The 18,001-nt window shown below is 39.0% G+C and overlaps 1 protein-coding gene across 2 annotated transcripts in view; it reads right to left on the bottom strand.

Moving 5' to 3' along the window:
* Positions 1-4,506: 4,506 nt before the first annotated feature.
* Positions 4,507-18,001, bottom strand: part of DROSHA (drosha ribonuclease III) — a 68,907-nt gene continuing 55,412 nt past the window's right edge. For both annotated transcript variants that reach the window (XM_080582744.1, XM_080582743.1), the window contains 7 exons: positions 15,602-15,707; positions 12,094-12,235; positions 11,011-11,093; positions 10,798-10,901; positions 8,762-8,854; positions 7,900-7,946; positions 4,507-4,938 (listed from right to left, as the gene is read on the bottom strand). In XM_080582744.1, the coding sequence (XP_080438870.1) occupies positions 4,808-4,938; positions 7,900-7,946; positions 8,762-8,854; positions 10,798-10,901; positions 11,011-11,093; positions 12,094-12,235; positions 15,602-15,707 (706 nt within the window). In that variant the 3' untranslated portion in view covers positions 4,507-4,807. The remainder of the gene's footprint in view (positions 4,939-7,899; positions 7,947-8,761; positions 8,855-10,797; positions 10,902-11,010; positions 11,094-12,093; positions 12,236-15,601; positions 15,708-18,001) is intronic.

Consider the following 18,001-nt stretch of genomic DNA (forward strand, 5'->3'; position numbering starts at 1 on the left):
TTCAGGAATGCTAAGGTGATTTAGATAAAGGGAATGCACCTATTTAGCAAGGTTTCAAGTGCATCTCTTTGGTGCTTTCTTCACAAGCTGGTGAAGGAAAGTGCCTCTAAAATGCACTTGCTCCCTGATGTGTGGGGAAATCTGAATGGCTATAGCACATAACCTACTTCATCTTAGGACCCTAGAAAAAAATCTGTGAAATTTGAAGGTACCTGATAAACCAGGCATAGAAACGAAACATCCAGGTGAGCTAGGGAAGGTAAGGGCTGAGCAGCCCTTGTCTTTTTTTTTTTTTTTTTTTTTTTTTAGTTTTAAGTAGGCAAGATCTTTTCTTTCACTTCTCTTTACAGGCTCAGCCTACCTGTTCTGGCCAAAACACTCGGCTGCAGCTGCGGGACCAGCCTCTCTGACCGCACTGCTGTCGTGGCACCCTGTCAGATCCTCCAGCATGCTGATACCCACCACTGCACTCTGGTCAGCAATGCTCCCAGCAATGCTCCTTTCCCTCAGCTCATTACCTTCCAGGCCAGGTACAAGCAAAAAAAAAAAAAACAGACAAAAGAGCCTAAGAAAGTCTTTTCTTCTGCAAGCTTCAGAGTTCGTCTGGATTGAACAACTCACCGCAACAGCATAGAGGTAGGCTACCACAAACAGAAGCAAATAAGGAAAATAAGACAAGTGCAAAGTCATTTACCCTTATTTCCTCCTACAGAGAACTTTTAAAAGAGGAATCCAGTGAAACACTAACTAGTTGTTGTGATGGATGATCTCACCCAGCATTTCATTGCTAGGCAGACGTAGCATGTTCATTAACATGAAAAATTTGCTATGAAACACACCATCTGTAACTCAAGCTGGGAACACAAAATACATCAGAATACAACGGAAGAAAATCATGAAATATTTTTGAAAGGCTCTTCTCACTAAACTAAAATTTCTACCTTGCCTATAATTTGAAGTGACCAACACATCCCTAGATTTGCAGTCCATTTTAGTGAGCGTTCATATATCAAAGAGAGATTATGGCTTCAAAACACAAGGAGTTAACCTATTTTTCAACCAGACCCACTTGAGATTAGTGGAAGATGGTCTAATGGGCAGCTCTGCAGAAAGATTAAATTGTATTGAGATGTGAGAGTGACAGATGAGGGAACTGATTCCCTGCCCCACCTACTGTATCGGTATGGCAATTTTTCTTTTTTAGCACAGAAAAAAAAAGATCAACAAAAGCTTATTATGCAGCTGCTTTTCAGGTTATTCACTCTGTTTCCCAAAGGTGAATGAAAGAACACAGACAGCAGAATCCAGAACGTCTGTCCCCTGACAGCAGGCTAGCCTGGGCTTACTGGGAAAGAATAATCACCAGAAACCACTGACAGGTCGTGTCACCTTTCTTTCTGACCCTATTCATGATAAGATTTCAGTCATTCCAAGAGCTAAACATTGAGGCTTGCAGGGAAGAGCAGACAGCACTGTGATCTTCAATAGCAAGCTTTTGCTACAGCCTAGACAATGCTTCAAGGAAACAAAATGCGACCCACCTTCTGGTTCAGTATTCTCCATTTACACAAAGCTATTTAAAATGCTGGATGATGAATGTATAACCTCTAAGGGAAGGAGTGAGAAAAATGCAGGGTGGGGTATACGAGTCTCAAATTTTTATCACAATATCAGCTCCACCAAACATAATTTACACTGTGGATGATCAACTTCCGAAGCTCTTACAGGCTTTATAAACTTCCAAACAAACTTTTCACACGTGAATTGTTTCATTTAAATACGCAGCCTGTAAAATCAAATAGTCTTTGAAGTAGGAAGACATGATCAGGATTTGCCTTTTGATCTTTCCAAATTGTTTTAGCAAATAACAACCATGCCTGAAGTCTCTTCTGGAAAATTTTATTAGCAACAATGTTTACACCAGTCTTAGAAACCAAGGCTCTTTTATTGTCACCGTTGAATAATCTTCCTGAAGCCTCAAAAAGCGAACTTAAGCTCCACAAATAGTGATGTATTTCAGGTAAGTTCAATTAATATCCCCATTCAAATGAGCTGTATTTTGTATTATTATTCAATCCTCTGTATATTTATGCACGTTAAAACAAGGAAAATGTGCTTTCACAGGACCTGCTGGATCAGCACAAAACTCAGTCCTGTTCTTCTTACATCTACTGATAGACAAAACAAGTCATTGGATCTTGCATTAGCACCTAAAAATATGCCCTAATATAGATAGGAGGGCAGCTCACTCGTGAAAAATGATCATCATCTACTTTTTACTGTAGGAGACCTAGAATTCCTTGACTGTAGTAACAGAATGCAGAAATTGGTTATGTTTGTTTTCAAGCAGTTTCTGTGTCAAAGACAAAAAGAGAACAGTTCCAGGTTCCACCTCCCAAACAGCATAGCTGATGAAATCAACAACCTATTTTTATGCAAATGTTTATGAATAAGCTCATTCTTCTTACACGTGAAAAGTGGTATGATGTATAGGAGGAATAAAAGTGATGTCTAAGTATGAGCCAACACTTCCGTGGGGTACAGGTACACTGGTGATAAAAGACGTGAGGAGAGGCTTTTACAAAGCAAATTCATACCCATGAATATGCAGTCAATGCACCTTCTATTTGTTAAACACACAAATATGGTCACTTTTAAGAGAAAAATAATGATGTGCGCAATTACCTGTGACCCTCTACCACTGCACCACTTCAACTTACTACTAGAAACAGAAGGGCAATGCTACAAAAGAAGTTGAAATACAAAAGACTTGGGGGGCAGCGGAGTTGTTGCTTCTTGTTTTTTAAGTCTTCTGCTGTTCAGAAATGTTTCAGCTTTTTATTTACAGAGGGATGCTGTAAGGAGCTGCAATCACTTCTCAAAAGTCAAAGAGCAGCATCCAGCAGAGAGTAGCTCCTTGCCTTTATCTTCTTGTTTTTATCCTTTCTTTATATTTTAATGGTTTATTATCACTCTCTAAATTACTGAATGTTTTCCTCTGATACTCTGAAATGGATTCAAAGCATCAATCCATTAAGAAAAGGTAATCATACAAGCTGGAAGAAGTGAGGTAGTGCTGTGGGGTCAAGTTTTAAAAAACACATTTAAGCATGCTTCACATTGCATGTATACAAAAATTATGCTTATGAAAATACACACTGATTAGCTCAGAAGTGAAACTTTGGGAAGACAGGTGTAGTCTGATCTTTTCAGCTACACTTGAGTCTACTTTGGCATCTGCAATAAAGTGCTTTTAGTGATCTCCATCACACACCTACAGAAGGGTGCTCCAGACAACTAAAGAATTAGTACTGGAAACTAGTGCTAGTAAACACTGCTCAGAGTAGCATGGCCATTGGGCAAAAGGTCTTTTTGTTTGTTTGTTTTTCTTCAGGAGCACTGCTTGAATCCTCTGGGCCAGATTAATGCATCCTTGCTCATCACTGTGCCTGGCTACCTTATCAAGTATATCTGTTATTCATACTAGTAAAGATGCATAAATGACTCACCAAACAGGAGCTGAAGCAGGCAGAAAATGCAGAGTTCAGATTCAACTTTTTTTTTTTTTTTTTGATTATCAGAAAAGAAAGATGTAGAAATGACTCAACTACACAACAGGTACTAAGGGACTGATCCAGCTCACAAGTCAGCAAAACAGAAATGAATGGTTTGAAGCAGGCAAATTAAAAATACAAACACACCTACAATGAAGCCAACAGTCAGCTGGACAAAGCATCAATAGATTTGGAGGATATTCCATTATTTGGGAACATTCAAAGCTTTTCTAGAAGTGTTTTAGACAGGCCAGAAACTCCATAAATGAAGAAACTGGATTACATACATTAGTTGTCCAGGAGGTCAGCAGATCTGGTTGTCCTGGACTTAAACTTGTAACCATCTATGAAGTACACTTCTGGAACGAATTCTGCCCTGCTATGAATACAACCAATTTTCAACAGACCTATCTGGAGCAGAATTTCTATGGAGCCTCTAATACACCATTTGTCTATCAGGGCTACACTGGTACCTTCTGGACAAAGAAGCCTGTTAAGGTACACACCAGTTTGATAAAGCAGTAAGATGAGAATGAAACTAGTAAGTGTACATTTTATACATTCTCTACAAAAAATACACATTGGCATTCTCTTGCTTCAAAAGTACTATGTTCTCCCCCGCCCTTGAAGTTTCACAGTGTTGACTTAAAAAACACCTTTCACACACCTGTATCACTTTCAAAGTATGGGTCCCACTGTTTAAAACAACAGTGAGTATCTCCTTTGCTTAAGTTACTGTACCAATCTACGTAAAAGGACCAGAAGTTTATGTCTGTGGTTTAGGAGAGTCAGGAAGTACATTTAGCAGCAAAACTGGAGTTAGGTACATACTCCAGTTCTCTGAATTAGTATGTCATAACATTTTCCCCCTCCACAACTGAGTTCACGTAATAACTGACACAACAGCACTGGGACATAGGAGACACTTGTTACACAGCTTTTTCTCCCAATAGACTTTTGAAATTAATACTTTATTATTTCATACAAGATAGTAAAAACAATAAAAATAATCCCACAAATTTTCATAAAAATTAAAACTTAAAAACAACTCTTATTGGAAAAAAACAAACTTGACAGATAAAACCAAACTAACGAAACACTATATACACACTTTAAAGCAGAGATTATGTTTTTCTGTTTGATATCAACAGGCACTCCTCATTCATCATCTGCAAGAAACTAGGTTAGGTCTCCATAGGCCACAGTCAGAGTTATTAGGTAAGTAAATATGCCACTGCTTCCGTGCCCTCCTTTTATTTCCTTGCTTCTTCGGTCTCATCTGGCTCTCTCTCTTGATGCTCTCTTTCCCACCTCATTTCTTTCAACTCTTGTCTGTATTTCCGTTCAATGAACCGTTTCTGATGGGCCATCTGGGGAAAGTTATCTGACACAAGGAAAAATATTTTATATTAATAAACAAACTGGCAACACAGAAAGCTTTTTTTTTTAAAAAAAAAAAAAGCTTTGATGAGATTAAGGGTTGGAGGGGAATAATGCTATTACCATTTTTGCTCATTCCTAATAATCCACAGAAACAAGTGCTCTCTGTCATAAGACTTTGGTCACTTTATGATTTCCACACCTGTTTCTCCTGCAACAAAATACTGCCAAATCTAATACACGCACAAAAAATAAAATATAAAATTCTGGTATAGCAACATGGCCAGGTATTATTTAGATTTTTACATTCAGTTCCCTTAGCAACAAGTGGTCAGTACTGAAAAGTGAATGAGTCTACTGTCAATGCTGTCAAGGTTTTTTTGCCTTGTTCTCACTCCAGGAAGCATAAGTCACTGGTTCCAAGCATTGTACAGGTGTTTCCATTATTATTTTAAACCATGCAGAATCCACTAGATGCCCCCACATTATGGCAGGGTTCCTAATGGAAAAGTAATAGCGTGGCAGAATAGATTGCAGTAAAATCCGTTCTTGAAAAAGTTAGCGCTTAGTTATGTGCCAGTACACAGGCTTAGCATAGTTTATGAGCATGGATGAGTGAAGACTGGATAAAATAGACTAGATGCAGCTGAGGTGATGGAGAAATAGCTAGGGGGTGGATACTTGTGATTTCAGACATTTGCTGCTTGGCTGGTACACAGGTACACTAGTGAGAAATGAGGCTGTAAAATCAGCTTACGCAATTGCTCTCTATTTAGTGCACATCTGGCAGAATACAGTATTTTCTTCATGACCAGGGCACTGACACTAATCTATTTATGCTGCAGACAACTGCCTGGACCTGCACCTCCAGCCATTCTGAAAGCAAGAGGTGGCAGAGTGCATGGGAGCCCGCAGCTGGCAGCAAATCCTGCTGGGATCCTACAGCAACAGAGCTCTGGGATCAGCATTAGCTGTTTGTCTGTACCTGAGATGAATGCAAAAGGTTTCTACATCGACCTTTAAAGCCATAAGCAAGTTTGGGATATGTCTTAGCAAAGGATTGCTCTAGGTAGCTCCCACAAGAGAATTCAGCTGAGGTTCCTCAGGGAGAGGCCCCTTGGCACCAAGAGAGATGGAGGCTCTGGTTCCCCCAGAAGAGTTTTCCTGTTCTTTCCAGGTCCCAGACAACAAAGATTTTTTTCTGCTCGAGAACACAGTGGGGAAGCCACCTAATTTGCAGGAGTTTCTGGTAGAGCAGAATGACTTTATTGCTATGTTTTATTGGCTGGCGAAATTTGTGTCTTCTTATAATACTACAGGAATAAAGTTTCCTCATCAGTTATTCACAACTTCGGTGTAGGAATGTATTCTTATTTAAAACAAAACGATCTAAACAAAAGCAAATTGTTTTTAAATTGTTGTTGTATTTAAAACTCCAATGCTTTGTTTAATGGAGTTTTGGGAAATTTTGTTGCTCATGTGCACCATAAAATGAAAATTGTATTTTTGGCGTTGTGCCTATAACGTGATTCTTTAAGAACTCTGCAGAACTCAGCTTGGTAGCAATCTGTTTATAGCCCATTTATGATGTGGAGAAGGAAGTTTATATAATAAACTTATCACAACTATCATATATATAAACAGGTACGTGAAAATGACTTTTACGTGAAGTTAAATACTTACGCATTCATTAAAAAAGCACCCAAACCACTCCACAAATACACATACCAGAACACGTGCCCATAAGGACTATGGAGCCTCCATCTCTAAGGAGGGTCAAAAAGTGACTGCACAAGGACCTGAGAACATTGCCTAACTGCAAAGCTGGGCCTGCTTTGAGGGGTAGCTGGAGCAGAGACCTCTAGAGATCTCTCCCTAGCTAGATTATTCTACAGTATCCAAACAAAAACATGTCAGAAAAGAGAGGTGAGAAGTCCTTACACCGATAGGAGATGAAGTTCACAGCTCTTCGAGAGGTGGTACTCTCACAAGGAAGTACAAAGAAAATTTCATGAAGATTCTGCAATTATTCACTAGAGAAGTTGTGTCTTCTACCTGCCAAATTTACTGGTGAGGAGTCTACATCTAGCAAATGGATACGAAAAATTCTGGTATCCCTGGAATTACAGGGATTCATTGTCTTCTGAAAGTTTTAAACCCTGAGATTTCCATATGCAGGGAACAGATTAAAACCCTTGGGCAACTGAAGAACTGCAGGCCTTTCAATCAAATGTAAAATGTACTTTAATCTTTCTGCACAGAGAGCTTCTGCTGCACAAAATGCATGTCATTTATTTGCTTACAGTATTTGCACATCTGGCATTTTAACTCAACTGAAGTTTTCATATAAGATGTTTGCATACGCTCACTGCTTTCATCTCATATTCCATTGCAACATGGGACTGCTCCCATGCTGGCTTTCCTGTGTGTAATTTTGAAAGATGCAAAGATCACTGGATCCTCAGCTGATATGAACTGTGGTTAACAAGTAAGTATCAACTTACATTAGCTGGAGACCTACCTGTTAGATTTTAACCTAGCCTGCTATAAAATTTGCAATCAAAATTTATTTTCCGAATTAGCAACTGAAAATTAGTTTTCCTCCTCCCCCATATTAGAGTATGAGATAAGTCTGTTTGGTCTGACATTGAACTTATCCCACTGAGATTTTTTCCATGCTTGAATATGCTATGAAACTTCACTGCACGTGGTTCCCTCTATGTCGCGTTTACTGTACCATACTAACTCCCTTTAAAAAATACCTATTGTTACCATTAACACCTCTTTTTACAGCATTGCCTTGAAAGTACTGATTAGCAAACCTGTTGCTCAGAAGCTGACAGCATTCAACACAGCATTCATCTGCTGTGTTCGGTTTTGCTTCTCCACATAACCTGCACCTCACTTTAGTAAAGTCCAAGGATGTAATCTAAAAATAATTTTCTTTGTTGCCCAAATATCTTACATTTTTCAAGTGCATCCATTGCAGCTCCCATTTCTGCTTGCTGAATACTGTGAAAGCCAAACAAAAACATGTTAAGTATAGAATCATAGTATCATTTATGTTATGGATAAGATATGTGGGTAAGTGGATATGTTATCCACTTATTATGGATAAGACCTCTAAGATCATCAGGTATATGATTTAACTTGTAAAGAATAAACTAAAGTATATAACAAAGTTACTGTTCGGTAGTAAAACTCTTTGGATAACCACTAGCCAGTAATTCCCAGAGTACGTATCAGCCTTTCCATAAATATGTGAGCAACAGTACCACAGCTCCAGTTGAATATTTTTAAACTCCGACCAATAACGCTAACAGAATATTCTACTTCATTCTTTACTGAAGCATTTCTTTTGACATGAGAGAAAATAGGAACAAAATTTGGTAGCACAAAATGGGCTTACGGTTGAAGTCTTTGCAATTCTAGAAGCCAATCAAAAAACAACTAAAAGTGGTAATATCAGAAAAAAAATTAAGAGCCTCGCACCCCTACCTTGCTAGCTTAAGTTGAACAATAGTCTTGCAATAAAGCCACAGATGAAGTTGCTATTTCCTGCAAGCTGTTCTGCAGCTTCCATTCTCAGAGCCACAAGTAGGATATTATAGCAAGCCACCTTGTTCTTAAAAGCTAAAGACCCCAAAGTATACCAACATCAAACCCTTCAGGTATTCCAAAGCAGAAACTCAGAATGACTTGAGGAAGGCTCCACAGTTTTCATCTTCTAAGGCCAACCAGACTCTTAGCTATCTTTGTGGTTGGCCATTTTGTACACCACCACAGTCAGACTTCAACAATATGTGATTAATTTTTTTTTACTATACCTTGGACCTTTACCACATCCTATTCTTTCCCCTTTGAAATAAACAGCTACTGTGTATGTCCTGGCATGAGATGGTCCCACTGTCTGTAGAGTCCTGAAATGAGAGACATGATTTATTCAGGCAGGAATTATTAAAAAGCAGAACCTGTCAGTGGCACATATATCACCAAGCTCTCAGCCTGGTAAATACACGTAGTGGAACTAGTGCATAGCAAGGAGCAAGAGTTGAAGGATGGCCGTATAAGTTACATTAACCCAGAGATTGCCAGGATGGTGCACATGCAATAAATAGGAGCAATTTACATAAAATGCATCCCACTTATATTGAGTATACTTATTCCTCCGGGTTCAATCAGGGAGCACTATATGAAAATTAAAACAACCTATAGGCAAAAATGCATACTATGCACAAAGTGCTGAAACACTGAATACACTTGGAATAAAATCATTTAAATTGCATGTGGCAGTGCAATTGCAAATAATCACACCGATATGATTGCATGCACTAAAATTTTAGTCCTTGAGAGTTGTACAGTTAGCAAGGACTTTATATTGGTCATAGTACACCTCTCCACATTGTGAATTATCACAGTAATTTTCCATCAGCTTTGAAAAGTTACAGTTTGTCACAAAAAAAAAAAAATCCATTTGAGCTAAAGTCTAGGACATGCACCAACAATCACCTACTGTGGAAAAAGATAATTCCCTAGACATACAATGAGTGTCTCTTCTTCCTGTCCCAAATCTCTCCCTGCTGTCAACTTGAGTGCTGTCCACTACCTTGTTTCTTTTTGGAAGGAGTACCAATTTCACATCAATGTTTAAAGTATCTAACTATAGTACTCTGTGTGCTGTGTAACTAACATGAGCGATTAGAAGCAACCCCAAATTTAAAAGCAATACTGCTGACTGCACCGAAGCAGAACCCCAAGAAAAGGTATTTAACAAGATAATAGTGAGATAACTAAACTGTACTACAGAAATCAATTTATCATCACAGTGAAACAAAACAAACATTTCTTATCTGATACTCAGTGGCTTTTTACAAGAATCAGACATCATTTCTTTTGTATCTATCTCCCTCACTCAAGATAAAGGTGAGCTCTCACAGAGACCCTAAGGAGTCAGGTTTCCAGTGTATCAGTTACAGCGTTGACACAATCCTATTTCTGAAGAGCACTGTTTCTCACTGAATCACTACATTTCATTGAAAACTTCACTTGCATACATGCGACAAATGAAGACTCATTCTTCATGCCTTTTTTATATAATAATCCCAACAACACAAGCCTTGAACTTTCTTAGCCTCTCTCTCTTCTTTTGGGGGCTAACTTTGCACTCATCCCAGCACAATTGGGTGGATATGGATGCAGTATACAATCTTAAATTTTATTATTGCCTCCAAAGCAGCTAGTATGCTATTTTACAACTGTTTACAAAAGAGAAGGAAGGTCCATCCCATCCAGCTTCAGGGAGCTAACTGAGATTTCCAAGTTGAGATTCATTGCCCTGAGCTCTTCTATCGCTATACAGGAAGACAGACGCAGGGTGAATTGCACAGTGAGCATCCAACAACTGTTACCCTTCAAATGCATCCAGCTGTGGATTACCAACAACCAACGATCAGGGTATGTATGCATTTATGTTTCCACAGGGATGTAGAGAAATTTCATACTACTGAAAAACATAATGGAGGTATCTTGACTTCATATCCAAACACCCACTGTTTGATTCATTCCATATAAAATACTCATTCCTTACACTAAAGAAGGAACCAATATAGAATGATGCCAATGAAATATTCCATCAAACATACATCAAACATAACGTTTTCCCCTCAAACTGTAAAAGATAAAAATGCTTTATAATTCTGTAATGGCTTAAAACATCTAAAACTTGTAAAACAATAGTTCAACATTTTCCATTTTCAGACAGTGACTGGAGGGCTACAGGAAAAACAAGGTGTTTTAACACATCTTCCTCTGTATAAAATGAAGATTGATAATTAGCTGGTAGCTGTAAGATGCTGGTTCTTACTTGTAAAGAGGAATGTCTGGTTCTTTTCCTTCAGTCCTGAGAGTCAAGCAGCATTGCTGAAGCTGAGATTTAGGGTCATTCCAATCTTGATTTAAAATGAACTCCTATAAGAAGTTCACAAAGAAGATTACAGTTGAGAGATTGTGACAGGAGTCCAAAACACTGCGTTAAAATTCAGTAATGGTAGGAATGTAGGAAACTGACTGGCCTTACCTTTAGCCGTGGAAAAAAGCATACGTTCATGAAAGTGTGAACATATTCCAAATCTTTATCAATGTATAGGGCAGCAATAAAGGCTAGGAGGAAGGAGAAAAAAAAAGGTTCTCTCATTTATATCCACGGAGAATGTTAATGGCTTACACTTTTAGAAACAAATATTCCTGAGTACTCTAAAGACATACTGAAGTATGTTTCACAGCAGTGATCTGAGGAGGGTATTACTGTCTTGCACACACAGGAAAAAATAAAGTTGACCAAGAGACTAAATGACTAACCCAAATCCACTCAGTCATTTAAAGACTTAGAAACAACACTCAGCTCTAAATCTCACATTTTAACCAGCAAGCCATGGCTACTTAGTAATAAATTGCTGCTGGGTACTATGAAAACATTTTATATCTAAATCACTACTGTTTGTGTGCGATTTCCATTTGCTAAGAGATCTTGGCAAAAGCCAAGAAAGTCTGAATGGCTTACAAAATACATCAAAATATACAAGATACAGATTAACTTTCTTTGCATAATATTGATCATTGTTTCCACTTCCTTTGGGGGAAAAAAAAGTAGCACATAATTTCATAAACAGACAAACAAATCATTTAATTTCTGGGTAGCTTTCCCTCTAGTGGAATGACCATTTTGAAACCTCCTAAAGTGTAGTTAAATGAACCACAAAAATACTCACCTCCTGATGGTACTACTTTCTTCCCATAGTTCTCATAGTACCAAGAACATATTACTGAAACATTGAAACTGCTGTTAAACAGCTTGACTCAATGACAAGTTTTAACTTCCAAGACATTCTTTTGACCCAGTCATCATGACTACCATGGCCATCATTTGTAAACCTACAATTTTGTACCTGCAATTACACCTTCCTCATGCTTGCATACAGACTTCAGCAATGTAGGCTAGTGTTCAAAAATTTGGTGTGCAGAGGTATAGTCATAATTTATTTGAAAAACTGAATATACATTTTTAATAATGATCTGAGCAATTTATGATGGCTTTCATAAATAAGCCCTGAGGATAAGAAAGTTGCATAATCACTAAGCTGTTATAACCACACTAACTCACATTCCAAGAGATCAGCCAAAGTCTTAGTTCGAAGAGCTACAGGTCTTTTTGTCTTGTCATTAGTGATGGCAAACTCTTGCATTCCCAGCTCTTCTGCCACTTTGGCCTGTGTCCTGTTGTTCACCAAAGAACTTCTCAACAGCTGCAAGAGAAAGAAGTTCCACTCAATGGTAACAATTAGTGATGCCAAACTATAAAAGGTAGGACGAGCTGGGGGGAGGTTTGTTTTATTTTTTAATCCTTGCTGCCTCTCACTTCTCAGTTTGAGAATGTTTCAGCATACCTCAAATGATTTATGTACACATGCGTGTTCTACCACTGATTTTTCCCTTCTCACCAATTTATTCTATAGATATATTCCTTCTATAGATAATTCTTGCATTTACAATGTTTTTTCTTGTGAGATTCTTTGCATTCATATGCCATCTCTTCATCAGTCCTATACTTCTTCAACTAATCTATATTCTTCTAGTCTAAGTAATGCACAAAGTTGTACACATTTATTCTACATAAAGTATAAATGTATGATATTTTGAAGCCTATAGAACAGTCTCCATTGTCTACTACATTACATTAGTGTAATGTAACATTGCTCTACTGAAGGCACTATAGCTGAACTGATGCATCCCTGATGAAAATCTGGCTCTAACATTTTCAACACATGACAATGTCCAGGACACCTGGTTTCCCAGCACAGCCCCCTAAGAGCTTACCCCTGACTCTAGGCAGATTGCTAAATTAGCAATCTAATCAGAGCTCTGTCAAAGATACAATCTGTCGCAGCCTAAAGGAGTATTTTGGTATTTCAGATTTTTGTTATATTTTCTGAACCCATGGTTAAGGTGAGCTTTGTGTTTGTGGATTTTAATTTTCTTCTTTAAACGAAACAGCGTATTTTAATAAATTGGGGTATCCTGAAAAAAATGCCTTTCTTCCACTGCTTTTATATAAACCAGAGTTGAGAAGCTGCATACAATGTTTTTCCCTCTTTTGTCTTCCATATCACATTTGCACAGCTTATTAGATCCAAGTTATATGCTACCTGGCTCCAGAACGTCAACTGAGCTTATGAAAATCAAGATTTATTCACTGTACCTGATACTTCATCTCTGACAACAGATAAATAAAGAACAATATGTTCATAATTTGTTTGGCAATGATGTATGAAGCAGATACTTGCAACTTGATCTTCATAAACTAGGCAGACTGCAGAAAGGATTACTACCAGCCCTCCTAACCTGTGCTTAAACTCACCTTCTACTTGTTCCTTTCCAAAAGCCACCTTTTTTTTTTTTCCCATAAGATACTCTTCCCAACCAAATCCTAACTACAACATGCAACCTATGAGACAGAAATGCAGTATCATGTGAGGAAAACCCATTTATTGCAATGGGAGAAGTAGGATCTCTTTTGCTGTATTTGCGGAGTATTTATTTTGACAGGACCCACATCCACTATTAGCACTATCATAAGTGAGCCACATACACACTACACAGCAAATTAGAGATGGCAAGAACCACTTACCCATCCAGCACTGTGGTTCTCAACTTATTCCATATTAAAACTTGCCTCTTCTGTAAGTGGTATCTAGCAATAAGCTTAATTCCTCTTTGTGATACAGTGAGGACCTCAATTCTAATCAAAAATGAGTTTTTCTTCCACCTTCACACAGCATACTGCTACCCATGACTGTAGCATAAGGTAGCACTGGGGAAGTATCCTCCAGTAGCCAACAAAACTTCATTCTATTTTTTGATAGACCATTTGACTATCTTAAAATATGTATACAAGACTACATTCTCCTTTCCTTGTTCTTATATAGTTAATTTACAGACCTCTCTTCACAAGTAATCACTACACACTGGGAAGCCACTGCATTGCCAGTCAAGTGGTATCTTCCCATCCTTTACCAACGTTGTCTTCAACAGACACCACCCATCTGATGCTCCATTATTATTTCCAAACATCTCAAGTCAAGAGGAGAAAAGAACCCAGAGTTTGCTGTTTCTCTTCAGGTCCTACCTCAGTCTCCCTCCACCCCACAAGTCTCATTTCATTTATCCTCATATTTAAGAGACATTCAAAGACTATTTTCTTTTACACTGCAAGCACATCCCCAGAATTCAAATTTTATTCTCAGCACTGCCTACCTCTGTGCTATTATGTATTTTCAGCATCCATTCCACTCTTTGTAGTTTCCCCTAAATCTTGGACAACATGCAGCTTGTTCTACTTGCCAACTCACTTATCATTAAATTAAGCAACACAGTGATGTTCTGATCGTTGTTTTGAGTATTTATACCCATTAATAGCAGCACTTGATGTCCTTCCTGCCAAATATTTTTGGAAGATTTATCTTACTATAACAACACTGATGCATATGTTCTTAAAAGTCACCTACAAAGGAAAACAACGCCAGTCTTGGATTTCTGCCTTATGCTTTTGTTTCTTCTGTAAAGAATTAATATGACAAGGCCCCTTTTAATTTTTACATCAGAAGTTCAGGCTTCATCAACTGCTTCTCCTGAATGGTGCAGAAGAACTCATACAAATATAAATGACACTTAAGAAATGGTGAGAGAAAATGAAAATGACTTAATTAGAGCACATACTTTGTCTTTTTTGTAAACACCTAAGTGGTATTTTCTTCAAAACACGCTGCCTGTCAGAGACTTATCAGCACCATCCCTTCACTGATTTGCAAAAACCACTCCCAGTAGCTAAGAAAACCAGTGTTACTTCTTAATTTGAACTAGAGAACTTGACATATATTCTTAATACATGTATCACTTTTTTGTTCTAATCAAGACTTGAAAACTAAGAAAAATTCAGCAAACCTAAGAAAAATGTCTTCCTCTCATACTGCCTAGCTACAGTACTAAAAGAATCAGTCAATCAGGAAATGCTACATATATTACAACCCTACATCTAAAGTAACGTAAGTAACTGAAAGATCCCCAGACTAGGTTGTTCAGAGCATGGACAAGAAATGCTGAAAGGTTACCATAATCAGCAATAGATGACTAACAATATTAAAACTAAATTCAGAAGTTATTATAGGAGCTCCAAATTAAAAGCAATAAGAAAATATAGTAAATTTTAATTTTAGATTGTAAAAATTTCTTATCTTGAAAGATAACCCCGCCTGGTTTTGGGTTCAAAGGATTAGAAGTCATGAATAAAACTCACATGATGCGCCTGTTTAAATAAATGGTTTGAAACACCTGTCATGAAACATGAACTAGTCTTATCTCCCAAGTTTGTAACTGACATCCTAAAAATATTGATCCATTTCACAGGCAACAAAAATTATTGCACTGGGCTCACAAATCACCTTTTCTTATTCATTGCAGAGCTCGTGACTTAAAATTAACAAAGTCTTATTAAGAGCAGTGGTTGCTCGGGCTTCTTTTATTAATCAAATCCAGAATAATTCACTAGTGGCTCCCATAATTTCAGTCTGTATCCCACACTTGCTCTCTCAGAGCATGATTGATGGCAGTCTCACCGTTAAGTGCCCTTCATGATGATCAGGGAAATGTATGAATAAATACTCTGTGGCTACCAGCTGCATTATGGAGTCACCCAGGAATTCCATCCTCTGATTGTGGCCTCTGAAAAATGAGACATCAATGCAGCAAAATCAATAAGCACTCAGGAAGGAAAAAACAAAACCAGCATGCACACGCAAATTAAAATAAAGAGTGATCTGAAAGTAAGCCTCACTCATTTTTGAACACACTTAAGACAAATTTCCAGAGTTAACCAGGTGAGATGAAAACACAACAAACTGCTGTAATACTGACTTTGAGGAGGAAAGCAAATCAAAGTAGCTAAAGATAAACATGGTTTTTAGATCACAGATCTAGGACTAATTGAAGAAGATCAATTGAAATCAGGTTTGTGATGGGATAAGGTCTCTACCTGTAACTTCTTAAAAACAAGCAAACTAATGAATCATAAAATGGTTTGGGTTGGAAGAGATCCTTAAGGATCATCCAGTTCCAATCCCCCTGCCATGGGCAGGGACACCTCCCACCAGAGCAGGTTGCCCAAAGCCCCATCCAACCTGGCCCTGATCACCTCCAAGGGTGGGGCATCCACAGCTTCTCTGGGCAGCCTGTGCCTGTGCCACTCTGAGTGAAGAATTCCTTCCTAATATCTAATCTAAATCTACCCTCTTTTAGTTTAAAGTCCTTTGTTCCATCACTACTCTCCGTGATAGCCTTCCCTCTACGTTCTCTCTCCAGCTTTCCTGTAGGCCTCCTTTAGGTACTGGAAGGCCACTATAACGCCTCCCCAGAGCCCTCTCCAGGCTGAACAACCCCAATTCTCTGAGCCTGTTTTTCATAGGAGAGGTGCTCCAGCCCTTTCGTCATCCCCATGGCCCTCCTCTGGGCTCACTCCAACAGGTCCACATACTTCTTGTGTTAGGGGAATCCAGAGCTGAACGCAGGACTCCAGGTGGGGTCTCACAAGAGCAGAGCAGAAAAATCCCCTCCTTTGCCCTGCTGGCCACACTTCTTTTGATGTAGTCCAGAATACGGTTGGCTTTCTAGGCTTAAGTGCACACTGCTGGCTCATGTTGAGCTTCTCACCAACCAACACTCCCAGGTCCTTCTCCTCAGGGCTGTTTTCAGTCCATTCTCCACCCAGCCTGTATTTGTGCTTGGGATTGCCTCAACCCAGATGCAGGACCTTGTAACTTGGCCTTGTTGAACTCCATGAGGTTTGCACAAGCCCACCTCTCAAGCCTTCCTATGTTCCTCTGGATGGCATCCCTTCCCTCCAGCATGCTGACTGCACCACATGGCTTGGTGTCATTGGCTGAGGGTGCACTCGATCCCACTGTGCATGTTGCTAACAAAGATATTAAATGGTGCCAGTCCCAGTACCAACCCTCGAGGAATGCCACTTACTGGTCTCCACCTGGACATTGAACTGCTGACTGCAACAATGAGTGCAACCATTCAAACAATTCCTTATCCACTGAGTGGTCCATCCACCAAATCCATGTCTCTCCAATTCAGAGACAAGGACGTTGTGTGGGACTGTCAAATGCTTTGTACAAGTCCAGGTAGATGACATCAGTTGCTCTTCCCCTACCCACCAACAATGTAACCCCATCATCAAACGCCACATGTCAGGCACGATTTGCCCTTAGTGAAGCCACGCTAGCTGTCACCAATCACCTCCTTATTCTCCATCCTTAGCATAGTTTCCAGGAGGATCTGCTCCATGATCTTGCTGGGCATGGAGGTGAGACTGACTGGCCTGTAGCTTCCCAGGTCTTCCTTTTAGTTTTTTTTTCCTCCTTTTTACAAATGTGGACTTTGTTTCCCCTCTTCCAGTCAGTGGGAACTTCAGATTGCTGTGACTTCTCAAATACAACTGATAGTGGCTTAGCAGCTTCATCTGCCAGTTCCCTCAGGACCAGCGGATGAACCTCATCTGGTCCCATGGACTTGTGCACCTTCAGGTTCCTTAGATGGTCTTGAACCTGATCTTCTCCTACAGTGGGCTGTACTTGCAGTGATTTCAATAGAGAAAGATCTGTCCATTCACAAGAAATAAAATGATCAGGGTTTAAACCCATGTTAGATCGTGGACTGGATATGCACTGGCACAACACTATTTCCTTTGTTACAGTGTCTTGCAGCTCTAGTCAGAGACCCAAGCCTACTGCATGTTCAGGTGCTGTACATACAGTATAACACAAGGTCTGTAGCAGGCCCAAAAAACATGACTTTTTTTTTTTTCTCTGCCCAGATGTACCTTCAGGAGCGTTTTGCTACAGTGTCAAGAATGCTGTCCCAAAGTCAATGATGCAGGAAGCTCAGAAGATACACCAGGATGGTTCTTTAACACATTTGTAATTCCGAAGTTATCCACTATTGACTACTGTCAG

This window comes from Anser brachyrhynchus (genome assembly GCF_964034855.1).
Source record: "Anser brachyrhynchus genome assembly, chromosome: 2".
Lineage (NCBI taxonomy): Eukaryota > Metazoa > Chordata > Aves > Anseriformes > Anatidae > Anser > Anser brachyrhynchus.